This window comes from Acanthaster planci, linkage group LG09 (genome assembly GCF_054643075.1).
Source record: "Acanthaster planci isolate LZ-2023a linkage group LG09, COTS_SCS, whole genome shotgun sequence".
Lineage (NCBI taxonomy): Eukaryota > Metazoa > Echinodermata > Asteroidea > Valvatida > Acanthasteridae > Acanthaster > Acanthaster planci.
Window position 1 is genome coordinate 21,083,877 of NC_141785.1, and position 15,113 is coordinate 21,098,989.

Genomic DNA, 15,113 nt, shown 5'->3' on the forward strand with positions numbered 1-15,113 from the left:
AAATCATTGAGAGCGGTAGGATTGTAAACATAGAGTTTATCAACCTTTTTCAAGTTTAAAATAGTCATTAAATCTAAGCAGCATCTGCTGGCCCATCACAAAATCAATTCAGACAGGGTTCGAGGTGCTTCGCATTATTAATATTGTGTGGGCTTTGTTGTGACACTGAAATTCCGAAACCAAACCTTAAGGGGCAAATTGCTATTTTGCGACAATCAACAACAGCCTGGCTTCGTGCTTTGCAAAGCCTGGTCTAGAGACTCTAAAGTGGGGTTGCTTTACATGTTGAATTACAACATAAAACAGCGAAGATAATATCTGGACTTTACCTGTTCCTCTGAAAGCAATCCCAGGTGTAAATTTTAATTAAACCGTAAAAAGTCATTGTCTACCCTGCTGGTTGCAATTGCATGTATATAAAGCGTTCCGTTTGTTTACATCTCTACAATCTTCCTTGAAATTTCTAACTAGCAAGCGTGCGTCAGGTTTATCGATTTAGCAGAACTTGACACCAGTTGTACACGGCTATAGGTTATCTTTCCTCATCTCGTCTTTTTCGTCAATCGATACGTCTTCTTGTAAGACTGCTACTAAGGCTTAAGTAAAACACTTTCGGAAGAAAAGCGCCCGCGTGCTTTTTCCCCCCGCAACTTTCTGGGGATACCCACATTCTTTCCTACGGGAAAATGGTTCCTGAGTAGAGACTGGTCTTCATCCAGCTAGTCCCTCGTGAAAACTCTCCTGTTCCAATGTAGGACTGAGAGACTAGTGTCCATGGCTCGTGAAAGCTTACCCGGTTGAAATGTCCTTCCCTTTGAAAAAAATCTTTCAAGGCCATGATTATAGAATTTACTCAAGTTGAGAAAGAACACTTAATTCTGAGGGTTTATGTTAAACCTACTTAGGAAAGGCGTTAATGTGATGCTTATCTTTTAAGCAGATATTTGATTTTACATTCGCTTATGTTCATTTTCGGCAAAAGATATGAATTGTATACATATCAACTTCTTAAAGACAAGCTCAGTAGTAGCAATTTGATTAAGAAAAATTGTCGATTTTAGCCGTGATTATTATGGAAGAAGCGGTTATCACGAAAGACAATTCATTTAAAATTGTTCATCTTAATTTTCTAATAAATTAGCTTTTGAAATGAAGTAAGTACTCAATTTAACGTGCAAATTTGATAAATAAATTGACGTATAAGATAATAAATAATAATAATAATAAGATAAGTTTTTGATTTGGAGATTTTATTTTTATGGTTCCTGCTCTTACGGAAATCCCCGTTGTTCCCAGAGGTTTGTTTAGCCTTAAACGCCCATCAATTTACGGCAAACATTTAATTAAAACAGCTCTCAGGACACCATAGCCTGGTATTCGACGTGCAGTTAATCATCCACGAATAGGAGTTGTATAACAAGGCTAGAGCCAGGCAGTTTGCCGTCTCCGCCTACGTTAGTGCTTCAAGGATTTAGTCATACGTGAACTGCTGAGGGGCCTATGTACCATTATCGAGATGAGAACTTGATCGTTGGCTCGCTCCTCGCTAAATATGAAGTGCTTTCCTGTTGGTGATGTACAGTGCTTTGAACGCTTTGAACGCTTTGACCGCTTTGACGTGATAATTTTTTTTTTCAGTTGCTGACAAGGCTTTGGGTACTCGACAATGGTCACAGTAATCGTTAGCTTGATTGTGAAAATAAAAGGTGACTGCATCGTTCTGGTTTTAAATATTAGGAAGTGAAAGATCTGAAGCCCCCCTTAATATTTTTTATTTAAGTGTTCAAAATTACGTGATTAACATGGGAACGGATAATTTCTTGCTTACGAACGCAATTTTCAGGCGATGAAGCTACTTACCGTGTCCCAAGTTCCGTGCATCATTCACCCAAGGAATTGGCTGGCTCACGGTGGAGAAATTTGTTTTCCTTCTACCCTTGCTATATCGACCAGTCCGCCTTGACCAAGGCCAGCTGCAGTGGGTCTGTTTGGATCCATTTTAAGGAACGAGATGGCCTTCCAGTTGATACGAGACGTTTATTTAATCGGGATCTCTTCATCTGTAAAACGTAGGTCTGATTTACAGGTGTTAGTCTGAATCTAGTTTGTATACAAACCTACACTATTCTGAAAGGAGGAAAGTCTCCCAACCGGCTCCTTGAACGTTCGTTTAGATAAATTCTTCTGTCTCGAATCTACTAAGGATATAAGCTCACTGTTCAGTCACTGCTCTCTGTAAAATAAGGTAATAAAGGAATTACTGTATTTTCGAGTCCGAGGGATTAGGTTGTACTTTATTTGTATTATCACATTCCTGATTGATATGTGCTTTTCGTACAGCCAGTGGTTGAGATTTAGTGAGTGAAGCGTGGGGATCCAGTCTCATGTCTGCAGGCTTTGATAGAAAGAAATAAAGCGTGAAAACAATCACAAAATCACTTTCAACATCCGGATCGCTCCAAGCTACACTGGTCTTATCTTCAGAAATGCCAACCAGCGAGCCGAAATCAATTTCAAGGCATTTGCTGTCGGCAAAGGCAAAGTATAGACTGAAGTCGGAGAGCTGAGCCAATTAGGATCTTGAAATCCGTACACAACATGAATTTTTTTATTATTTCAGGAAGAATCTTGCCATTAATTAGCGTAATGAAACCGCATGATTATGAAATTCGTGTTTCCAATGTGTTGAGCTATATTGTCAATGCCTTGAGGCAGCAACTGCGTGCAATGTGCTTACTGGGTATCAACGAATTTGAGTATAGGCTAGCCGAAGAAAGGCAGGTGATTTGCAGCGTCATGAATTATTAAGCCGTTAGTATAGAGTAATGTAACCTACTATTTATAAGGTGCACTGGTGCTGGCCCTGGGTTCCTGTCGATAGTCCAACGGAAGGCATGGTACCGATTCCAATCGTTTCGTCCAAACTCCGAAGGTTCCAGGGGTGCACGTGGATCAAAAACAAAAACAAAAATTCATCAGAAATTAGCCTTAACCTTCAAAAAGACCATAAAGGTTGCTTAACAAATTCCAAAATTTAACCCCTCCCCCCCAAAAAAAAATTGACGCCCCAAAATTTGGTGCAGGATCCGCCCTTGCATGACTATTGAACCTCGGACTATTTGGTGGACTGTTTCCTCGTGCACTTTGTTTCATTCTATTGATCCTAGTTCGAACCCAATTTCGACCAATATGTCTCCTGCCCGACTCCATGGGTTTTCACTGAACACGCCCAGTCTTTATTTTTCCAGTTAATTTATAGGAATCCGTAACCATGGAAGTACATGGGAATTACTTCAACATATCGATAAATTTGCATGATCAAACACTGCACCGTCTGCCCGGCAAAGAGCCTAACTATTGAGCCTGACCATACGTGACATTGTTACTGATGTTTGTGAGGTAGTTTATACGCACAACTGGAATCCAAGTAATTGCGACAACTGATGTGGGTCGGGGTACTAATCTTGAGTATGTTTGGACTTGAATGTAAGGATGGATTTGAAGACGTACTTGTACGGGTGAGCAATCTGGAACGCTGTTGACACAAGCCGAAACATAATGACATAAAATTGAACTCGTTGAATAAGCCTCCTTGTTTGTACTTAAATGTAAACTAATTGAGTATTTGCGTACGCGCTTACCATGAGGATACTCGATAGTCCAAACTAACTTGGAGTATAAGAAGGGATCAACTCGGGATGTGCTGGACTATCTTGCGTAGACACCGCAGCAAGAAGCAAGGATTACGAGAGGGCGCTATTGATCGCTCTTCAAAGAGGATGGGACTGTATCCTAATTGAACCTCAATAAGAATAACTTTGCTTTTTCCAAATGACGATGTTATTGCCATCGTGATTTTCTAAAGATTTGCGAACCTTGTGTGCCGTTGGTAGTAACATCTGTTTTCTTTTCTTTTTCGTAATAACGTTACTTTCAGTTGGCTTACTTCTCAAACTTTGAGGATTATTTAAAATGAAAATTTTACTATGAATTATGAAATGGTGATCAGCGTTTGGAATATCTTCATGATGAATATGGATCACAAACTGTTTAGTCTGGCTTTTCTCCTCAATGATTTATTAGTTCACAAAAATTAGGCTTAAATACATAAAACATATTTGAAATTTACAAAAGAATGCGGAATAGTTACTGATGAAATCATGGTTTCACCTCTAATTTGTATTGTGAATTGTTGATCATATTTTGTACACTTGAAAATCAGAGATAACATAGAATCTATAAATCAAATTCTTATTGAACTATACTCACCTGTAAAACTCCTGCTTGGATAATTCAATCTTTTCTGGATGTGTAAGCATTGCTCCATTTGATTGGTGCATGGTTCATGTACAAAGACTTTTCCATCGTATAAGGGTCGTAGTTGGTAAGTCAATGCGAATCAGACCGCTCTACGTTGAGAAACAGAGGGGGGAGATTGAAAACAACGCGATATGCGCTGCACCGGAGAGATCGATGAGATACTGGGAGTTGTTTTTGAAGCTTGAGAACAAATCAGTTACGAGAATTGCAGATGACGATGTTTGTGTTGGTGGGTATATTCCATAATGTTTATTAACGCCGCTGTCACTTATGGGCGGTATTAAACCCAACAAGGATGCGTCATATTCCACCTTTTGTCACCATTGAAATTTTTTCTAGACGCGTAATTCCTCTCCAAAGGGTTGAAGGGGAGGTTTTGTTTAAATGTTCTTTACGGGCGGGCGCGTTTGTGGTATGAGGGCAAACTTTTCTCCCGGACAACTATACTTCTCTTTTAATTATATGAAAGATACATATGTGAGCTGAGAAAGACGAGAAAGGAAAACCCTTCGCATCTGTCAAAGAGAAGGGAATCATGATCAACGGAAACTTGCGGTTAGGTATAAGGAGCTATGAAACTGACCGAAATTAGATCTAAAATTGTATTGCTGAATGCAAAATTCATCTTTATGAGAGACTGAGGATCAACGACGATACATTGTGATTCTGACAGTCCATATATTATCAGTAAAGAAATTTAAATATAATCTTGTCTGCACAGAAAGTTTTCGATAAGCTGGGTAGTCTTGATGGAAAGTTTACTAACCCATGGAAATAGAGAAGTGAATGACCTACAACGGGAAGTTTGAAAGGGATCATTTACGACAAGCCTTGAAATTGCACCTTAGTGGATCAACAACCTCACTTTCCATTTTTGTTCTGCTTTTTAATCTGTAATTCGGATGCATTTTGGTTCTGCCAATGCAACTTTGCATTTACATGAACAAAACTATGAAGCCGTCGGAGGCACTGATTCTCTGTGTTGCTTTGAATTTATCTGCAGAAAATGCCGTTATGCAGTCGTAAATTTCCCCATTTCATCGGCAATTTATTGTTGTGTAAGTACATACCAAGCCAGCGAACAACCTTTTCTGAAAACTACTTTCATAGAGCCAATTTGGGGGTTCAAAACATATAAACCAAATAATGTCTTCCCTGATTTACATCACTGCAACAGCGCCCCCACTCCGGAGAAAAAGCTTTAAGTACAATTTTTAATGTTTATATAAGTGCACTTTAAATCATACACTTATTTTTTCCCCTTTAATTCTAGTTTCCGTAATGGCTTCCTGTTATATAAAGAATCCTGCCAAAAACTACACAAAAGTCTTACCTGACTTTGTTTTAAAGGTTTTTGTTTGTCATTCTTATTATTAGTCAGGAACCTAGTGAGCACGCTAGTTCTTGCCGTAACCTCCTATCCATTGATCGGCACTGACTCAATATCAACCACCTTCATGTTTTCAAAGCCTCATATTCCCTAACGTCTGAGAATGAGACGGAAGTGACGGGATTGTGTGAAGGTAGCACCGCAAAGTTTGCATGGTAGTCACCGCAGAGGCAATCATGACATAAGCGTCTGTACTGGGCGCAGCTACCACACCAGTCTCTAAATCTCAAGATACATCTCTCATCAAAGTGCCCACAATTGCTCACTCAAATGATAATGACATGGCTATCTCCTATACAAGACTAAGCCTCTATGTCTCTGGTAACATCAAGTTGAGGCTGAGGGCGTGGCTTCCTCCTCCCTCAATCATCAGGATATTATATTTCATCACCACCTACCCAAACAATGAAGTTGAGGCTCTGGATGAAATTGGAGAATTTCTGACGCCGTCCTAAACACAAACAGGGATAACAGTGGATCAACACCATACCAGATTCCAGTCTTATCACGGATGTCCCGGATGCTGTTATATGAATACTTCAAGGTTCAGTGATTCAACTTTGACCGCATCGAGTCAGTTATAACTGCTGCCCAAACGCCAACAAAGTCGAACCCTCCTTTGATTTTAAGGTGCTTCCCTTTAAAGGCTTTATCACTTTAACTGTCTGGAGGTAAAAGCCTTTCACGGTGAGCAACGAAGGCACCCGTCTGTCCCGATATCCCACTACCCTTCGTGATATTGCCCCGTCAGCAGCATTAACAACTGGAGCGACATCTCTTAAGTGATTCGCGGAGGTCGAGTTGGTTGTTACTGAAACTGATGTAATGGACTATAGCGAAGAGTGAAAAATAGATTTTTATTGCTTTTAACGTAATGCATAAAGTTTATCAAAGTGAATAAAGTGTGGTCAATATAAATTCGCATACGACATATAATACATTAATTTAAGACAGATAGATTGTTTCGTTTAGTTTAGACTTCAAAAAATTTCTTGGATGTTTTCTTTCAACTGAAAGCTTCGGAACCAGTTTGCCATACAACATTAAAAACTATACAATACGACATTATAATATTGCTATTGATACAAATGCACGATTGCACAGTCAGGATATCAGCGTAACTCAGGGGAGTATATAACCAGGGCGTTCGGTGGATGTCTGCGGCTTCGCGTCCAACCCCCCCAGCCAGAGACCTTACAATGGAAAAGCGAAACTACAAGCCACAGCTTATTTGTTTTTCAGCGCCCACTGGCAATTACAAGTGATCCCAATTGTCACCCTTGTTACACCACTGCCCAAGGGCATATTAAGTCCAGTTTGCCCACATCAGGGTACATGCTCTTAGCCTATACATGAAGTGATGACTGAGAGACATTCCTTTCTGCAGAGACAACTTCAAAACGTGCCTCTTCGAACGTTGTTGTGATTAGTGGGTTGGGTATCGTACAAACTTGATGGAAACATACAAAAGGATAAGCCATTTCCTTAAGCCCTGAACAGAACGACAGAGTCGTTGCTCCTCAACAGTCAATACTCAAGGAAAGCCCTTTTTCTCTTGTCCTTCGATCGATAGTTTTGTTTGCATTGCATCTCTAAATTCCTCCGGTGCTGCAGGTGTCATTCAGTCCTAACACTCTTTAACACCAGTTTTCAAGATGTCCTGAAACCGAAAACAACACAATCATTTCTTAAACTAATCATTCGATCAATTTTCACGTGAAAAATTCTCATTGAGTACTTCTCTCTAAGAGGGTAAATAACGTCTTCACTGTCAACTGAGTTTTTTCATCGGTAATTATTTTAGGTCGTCATTGAAACCTAAAACCTACCCTTCGCCTGAACTGTGCATTGTTTAAGCTTGTGAACGACCAAAGTTAGACATACATGAGACAAAAAAACTTGTCGGCTGTACCTGTTTACTCCTGCTCTGTAAATGTTCTTTTTGGTGCATGCGAAATGAATTAGACTGAATGTTAGCACATTATAAACATTACTGTGTCTTTATCATTCAGGAAGTGTGCACGTGTGCGGCATACGTACTAGGAGTGACATTGTTGCTACAAGCTTTCCAAGGGCTTTCCGATTCCTTTTTTTTAATAAGAGTCCAGGTAACCGACCTGTCTTACCTCTAGTATGCCAAGTTTCTCCTTGAGTTTCTTAATTTCGATATCTTTCTGATCATTCTCTATCTCTTTCGTCTTCAGCTCCTCTTCCAGTTTCCTGATGCGATGAATCAGTTGTTGATTTTCCTTGTTACACTGATCCTGTGGAGTAAATAATGATAGTTTGTAAGAAAAAGTCGTATGGTTTATGTCAAGGATGGGTTTGCACCAGGGAGATGTACATTCATTTCGCAGTTTTGCCCTGCCCGACATGTATTTAACACTGTATACTCAGTGTATGCCCTCGAATGCTGGTGAAAAAATCCACAAGCGTTCGTACTCGAGTAGTTTACATTTCATGATTACTTGGATTAGGTATAGTTGAAATGAATATGGTTTTAAAGATTATTTTGTACAAGCTCTTTCAAAGTAATGGAATGAAAACATTAGCCTCTGAAACTTCTTCAATTGTACATGAAAATAAATTGTCAACTTTAGCTTCTTAACGTTTTCTTTGAAACGTGAACAAATGTTAAATGATGGAAATCGGAGACGAGGGCTTCAAATGCCTTTGGTATTGGTAAAAATTCCCCTAACTCAGTTATTTATTAAAAAATTATGGAAAAAAATCCGGCCTTTGCAAGATGGGTACATAAAAAACCCCACCCCAATCTTGCAAGCCTTGGCATCTCGATTGAAGGTTGTCATTACCAGTCTTTCCTCAAGCATTTCTCGAATAGTTGACATGACATCTGCCAACCAAGCCTCGTCTTCATTTCCTTTCGAATTCACACTCCCTTTTGAGCCTCTCTTTCGTCGAGATGGTTTCAGTGGGACGGGTGGTTTAGGTTTCCACGCTCGTGACGAGAGCAGGGGGCGGAACGAATCTTCATCGCGGGTGGCGTCTCCACGGGGCAAAGAGGGACTTGCTTCGGGAGACGAGACAGGGTTATGTCTACAGCACAAAATATGACACTTTGTGTTTAGCACTGGAAATAACAGTATATAAATCATGTTTCCAGTGTTCTACAGTGGACAACATGAGGTAAAAGAGTCAGTGCTGTTTTAACAGGGTGGGCTAAACACCCAAGCCACCCAACAAAACATCACAGGTGGCTTCATCTATAAAGAGGGGGGGTACGCCTTGAAATATTTGTGTAACATTTTTACAGAAACTATAGGAATTTTACACATGCATCGTTCAAAGACTGGAAAAGATAACTCTAGTCAACACCCTCACCTAACTCCTAACATCATTTCACCCCACTTATAGGTCATTGCGTTTTGTAATGAGGTTACTTGTACCTTGCTGCAAAAAGTCGATCTTGTTCCCTTCCCTCCGTAGCCTTTGAAACCAGTCGCTCCGCATCTGACGCTTCAGCACAGCTTGGATCCCATCCGCGTACAGCTCGAGCCTTCAGTAAGGGAGACTTGCGATTGATGCTTAATCGTCGCCTAGCCTCCTCCTCCAGCTTCTCCTACATTGTGACAGAAACATAGCAGTATCGTGGTGTCACATAATGTACATGTATGCAGCATAGAGTAACGTATTACAATGTTTTTATTTTAAACGTCGTTTGTGAATTGATCGCTTAGAGTTCCTTAGACTTTCTTAGTTGTAGAAGTTCCAGAACAAGAGAGGACCTACATCTTTGAGAAAATATACGCGTAAAGCAATAGGCCTACCCGACCAAAATAGATTAACATTTTAACATTTGATAGCACACATTTTATCTAAATATAAATCATAGAATTCCGTAGCAAAATATGTGACAGTGAAGGAAGTCTTGTATAATTTGTTTATTTTTGCAGACAGTTTTTCACCAGGTCCTCTCCACTGACCTGAGCTTGTGGGAAGTCTCTCAAAGCGTCCAAGACATCTCCCTTGGAAAGTTTGAAGAGTTCAGAGTAGCCCACCGATCGCACGTCGGCCGTACGCCTGCATCAAGAAACAAAGCTCATATTGCAAATAAGACTACAACTATTTGATTTTGCAAGACCCGGCGATGTCTTGCAAGAGCAAGCATCTGTAGTAATCAAATGACACAGAAGCGTTGACTTTGGTTCCGAAACAGGGATTTTGTGAACCCTGCATGCAAAAAATCTTTGCCCTGTAAACAGCTTGCATACACAGCACATGTTTAATGTACAAACATTCACTCCATGTTTAGAGTAAAGATTAGTGACGTAGCCAGGATTTTACTAGTGGGGGGAGGGGGCATAAGGGGCCACCGGGAGTGGGGGGGGGGCGTGCCTGCCAGCCCGTCAGGACGTCTGAAGTATGTTACAGAAATAAACCTATGTGGCAATTCCTCGCTTACGTCAAAAAGTGATCTGGAAATCCATTCTTATTCAACAGAAGACGCATTCAGCCTGTCGTATGAATTAGACTGTCCAAACTAATGTTGTCAAGACCATGTACAGTATCCAACTCAGTCAACTCAACTCAATGTAAAACTGACGATTATTTTCAACCGATCAGCTCGACAGAAGGCAATTGTGGCACTCATTTTCAATGCAGGAAGTTATTGATTACTATCAAGTAAAAGCCTATCGGGCCTATCGGGCTGCCGCACTGTCTTGTTAAGCTTCTCTTCTTCCATCATGTCCTGCCTGCAAAGCTCAGGCCTATTCCATTTATACGGCGTGAATGGGAGGGCTTGTCTTAATTAATTACAGTGTGTGTAAAGTGCAAAACATGATGCATCCTTGTTCTTTCAGCTTTTGATCTCTAATTAAATCCTTGGGTATCCGTTGTTTGCAGGTATAAATATACAATGCAAAATGGACTATCAAAAGCTACCGGCATAATGCGTAATTACAAACTTCGTATCAAAATTACCTCACTGTGGTAACATAACTAAGGTGAAATTTCTGGGTGGGGTGACCAGGGCCACTCAATTTCTCGAGGGGTAACAGAAAGCAAATTAACTGTGGCTTGTACATGTACGAAGCTTTTAAATTTCAGAGGAGCACCAGTTGGAACAGACTTCTGCTGGGGAAGACCCCCCCCAAACAGTGATCGTCCTTTACCTGTTTGCAGTTCCACCAAGATTCAAGATGCCGATTTCACCAAAGAATTCACCCGGTTGAAGAGTTGTAAGGACCTCTCCATCTGATCTACAATAAATCCACCCAACAACAGGATTTGTAATGACTCGAATTAGGTATTCAAGATTTTTTTTACGACATGAATGTGACTTTTATGGGGTAGCAGATCAGGCAATAATCTTCACTGGTACCCTGTTGATACTTGATTATTTGTGGTGGTTCTAGACAGTGGCGTAACTAGGGCTATTATGTCCGGGGGCATTTCTTTCAAGGGGACACCAAATTCATCTTTCGTTATTTCATGCAAATTGCGCTCCTGGAAGCTTTGCACTTTCTGGGAGCACACACCTCCCTAGCAACATCTATGCCCTTCTTTTCTGTGAATAGCAAGCCACTTTGATGAAAGTAAATTATTAAAAATGGCTCAAAGGTAAAGTCTGTCGACAGCAAAACAAAAGTTTTAGTCTAAAACATTGAGGTAACACTTCGTCTTTCAAATGTCTGCGCAAAGTATTGAACATCTTTTCAACAGACAATGAAGCCTCTCTCAATAATTCAGAATCACTGTCCAATTATACATTCTTAAACCGCATGATATATCTATAATTGATCACTTTACATTATTAATGAGCGGGAGATTGTCTCTTTAACTTACCGAACAACTTCAAGTAGACCGTCTGAAATGATAAACATCTCCCGAGCCACCTCCCCTCGGCGGCAAACCAGATCACCCGGAGTATGGATACAAGTGTGCATCTTGAGAACGAGGTCGTGGAGAAACTCAGGAGGACATTCCCTAAAGATATTGACCTGATGGAAAGTCAGAGAGAAAAAACCGCAGAACTTTGTAAAATTGCTCCTGAAATGTTGTTGAAATATCATCAACTGAATAGATAGGGTTGGGACATACATGTATGGAGCACCACGAAAATTAATACATTTGGAATTCAGTTTGTAATTGAACATTAAGTTTGTTCTTGGATAAAACTTATCTTACCTTTCTAAGGGTTTTCAGATGAACATGGATTGCTAGTTCTGTTCTAAGTTTTGTTGGTAAGGGCCCTAAACTGTTGACATCTGTTTTTGACCTTTCGAAGGGAAACAAAAATGTTTTATGTTGAAGCATATGCTGAAACGACTGTACAAAATGCAATGTAAAATCCATTATGCGTCAAGGACTTTGTGTTTTCTTTTCTCTCTTTTGAGAAAACTTTGTCTCGTTACCTTTTCCACGAGTAGAAATACCACAGTAAGACCCGGTTTTGAACATCTTTCGCGACTTTATATGTGCTCATGTATTTCTTGGCATTGTCCTGAAATAAAAACAAGAAAATAACAGGACTATCAAATCGATACAATTAATTGTAAGGGAAGAGACTTACAGTCATATCCGTTTCGTATAAGATTCAAATATCAACTTACCACGTGTCTTTCAAATTCCAACCGCAATGAATTTCGATTTTCTACCACAATGCCAACTTGTCCTGGACAAAAAATGAAGAAACAGCCACTGATCATTCATATAAATATGACAAATATATGTACTATATAACGCGGTAAAAGGCAGAAACGGAAAGAGATGAGGGAACTGACAAGACTTGAAATTCCAAAGAGCGCGCGGATGTAGGCCTACTTGATCGTATATACATTCCTTAATCAATTTCTTCATTATCTACCCTCATGATGCAGCATATTGCATCATCTTGGAGACCATACCCTGATGCATGCTAATGATATACCCAAACACGAGATTCATAATACGATCGCCTGAGCCGAAATTAATGCATATTAAAGTGGGGTAGGAAAGGGAATATGGTCTTGATGTTAAATGGATGTAACCCAATTTAAGGTTGATGACTTACCGACTACTGTAGCGAATACAATGACACCAATGAGATAGCTGATTATTTGAAAGACGTACCTATTAAACAAAAATAAAGAAACGGTTTTAAGTAAATAATGTAACAAGTTACAATGCAATTATCCAGGACTTCGTGTACATAGAATTCATGTAGGCCTGGGATGGAGTTACGGTATGTACATTTTTAATGAATAAGTTTTTACATATGTCCTAAAATCGGTTTCAACAAATATGTTGGAACGGAGATGTAATCTCTGATCGTAAGGGAAAATTTCAGGTTGTAATAGCTTTATGAGATGTAAAAGCTAAGACTTTCAAAATATTTGAATTTGTAAACTCACTCCCATTCCGAGGATGGCATTGGGACATCCCCGATTAATGTCAAAGTCTGCGTAGACCAGTAGAAGGACATGAGATACATTCTGGCTGTGGAATTGAATTCTCCCTCAGGATCTGGGTACACCCACTCTCCGCTACCGAACCCAATCCTTTCGCAAAACAAGAAATATAAGGCAGCCAACCAGTGCACAAGAAGCAACAGAATATGACAGATGTTAGCAATCCGGAAGACAGCCGGTAGAGTGGCCTTTGCCTCGGCCATGTAATACCAGGTGACTAGTCGATAAGCCTTCAAGAGACGAGGAAATCGAACTATTGTATGCAGTCTGGACGGGTTTATGATGTACAGGAAATCTAAAGGGGTCAATGCTATCAGATCCAGCGCACAACTCCGCGATCGCATGTAGTGTCTTGCAATACATTTCCCATCGTTTACCAGAATGCCATGGTCGAGGAATCCGGTACGTAACTGGACACATATATCCAAGAGATAGATGAAATCGAAGAGGTAATCTAAAACGAACCATGCCGCCCCTCCCTGTTCTTGTAATCCCGGCCACGCCTCTCGAGCAATGAGAAACCATACATTGTACTCAAAAGCTATGGCAATCACAAGAAGCCAGTAAAATATGAAGTTCCCATCGGGATCCAAAATGTAAGTTTTCGGTTCTTCAATCTCGGACTCCTCCCCGTTTTTCGTACCGCTCTCTGGGTCATCATACCCAATGGTCTCTCTGCCTCTAGTGGTAAACTTCTCCAGGAAAGAATCCACTCTTCTTGTGGTGTTTTTGACTCTTCTCTTGGCAAGGAAGGCTGAGTTGAAATTGACAGCTGCTCGAAGAGATGTCCAGAGAGAAGAACTCCGCCGTTTTGAAGTCGATAAATCGACAGTGCTCAGCCCGTTCGAGTCTTCATCATCACTCAAGCCAGTAGCCCTAGAGTCTGTCACTGATAACGTTTCCATGGGGTGAACTTTGCTGTTTCTGAAGCGCTTTCCCGCGTTAGACGCTATCACTTTATCTTGGCTTTCGCTTTTCAACTGTTCAACCACATCCACATTACCTTGGGGATCAGACGAGTTTGTCGATATTTCTTGCACCTCTTGGACTTGGTTTCTCTCATGTTTGCTTTTCAAATTGCCGTTGTTGGCTGGAACAATTGCCCGCTTTTCTGTTTTATCTTGACCCACGTGTGACGGACACTCAATATCAACCATGCTACCGATTGGCTTGGACGCTAAATGGCCCTGCCCGGACATCTTTGCATGTTCCATAGAGAAAGGCTGAGAAGATCTGGTCAGAGATCTGCCCCTCACCTACTCTGAACACATTCCGATGAGATCAAGGAGTTCGCAGATTCTTTTTCAACAGGAAGTCCTCTTTCTGTTGTCGGAGTCGATGAAAAAAACGTACTTTATTGGTGTTGTTGGGTGTTGCTACGCAAGATCATGTCCCTTGTGCGACAGTTTATCTTCGGTTGCTATTCCAATGCCTTTTCAATTCAAGACTGGAGACCGCTGACAAAAGAACTAAACGGGTGCCCATAGAATTCATGCTGTCACGGTGGTTATTCACTGTGTCTTCAAAGAAGACCTCCCTCCATTCTTGATCGATGAAGCGACAAAGAAGCTTACACCCACTGACGCAGAGCTGGAGAGGCCCACATAACGGTGAACAGTTAGCCACGGCTTAGAGCAAAGCAAGAACTGGCTGTCCAAATATAATCGTTCGGTTTGTTTTGCACGAGAGCTTGCTCGCAATAAAAGGATAATGATGCGATTACGTATTGGGTACAGATAGCACGTGCTTCAACAAACATTTGATGTCAGTTCCAAGCGACTGTGGAGTATCATTTGATGAAGTGATGTTTGATTCCAGGCCACAGAACAAGAAAGTCAACAAGTTGAAGCACTCTCGACACAAGCCTTTTTATATCACCCTGATGAAGCATCGGGCCAGGCCGTGGAGAAGGTTCAGATTATTCATTGGGTTTCCACGGAAAGAATTTACAGTCACAGACATCCTGACCTTGTCCTTGTACAATGCTAATC

At 40.7% G+C, this 15,113-nt stretch overlaps 1 protein-coding gene across 1 annotated transcript; it reads right to left on the reverse strand.

The window, feature by feature from the left end:
- Positions 1-5,028: 5,028 nt before the first annotated feature.
- Positions 5,029-14,955, reverse strand: LOC110985418 (cyclic nucleotide-gated channel alpha-3-like). Its single transcript, XM_022246427.2, has 12 exons — positions 13,066-14,955; positions 12,726-12,784; positions 12,286-12,347; positions 12,088-12,176; positions 11,861-11,951; positions 11,519-11,673; positions 10,846-10,932; positions 9,655-9,751; positions 9,118-9,290; positions 8,524-8,767; positions 7,837-7,974; positions 5,029-7,370 (listed from the first exon to the last, which is right to left on the reverse strand). The coding sequence occupies exons 1-12, from the start codon at positions 14,334-14,336 to the stop codon at positions 7,338-7,340; spliced, it is 2,499 nt and encodes an 832-aa protein (XP_022102119.2). The 5' UTR covers positions 14,337-14,955; the 3' UTR covers positions 5,029-7,337.
- Positions 14,956-15,113: the final 158 nt, after the last annotated feature.

What these genes read in the sequence shown, in the direction of transcription:
- LOC110985418 (XM_022246427.2), bottom strand. Translation starts at nt 14,336, where the DNA reads ATGGAACATGCAAAGATGTCCGGGCAGGGCCATTTAGCGTCCAAGCCA. An exon ending in CTTGGTGGAACTGCAAACAG is followed by an intron (nt 9,752 to 10,845) that starts GTAAAGGACGAT and finishes TTCTTGATGCAG; the next exon opens with GCGTACGGCCGACGTGCGAT. An exon ending in GATCGACTTTTTGCAGCAAG is followed by an intron (nt 8,768 to 9,117) that starts GTACAAGTAACC and finishes TTTGTGCTGTAG; the next exon opens with ACATAACCCTGTCTCGTCTC.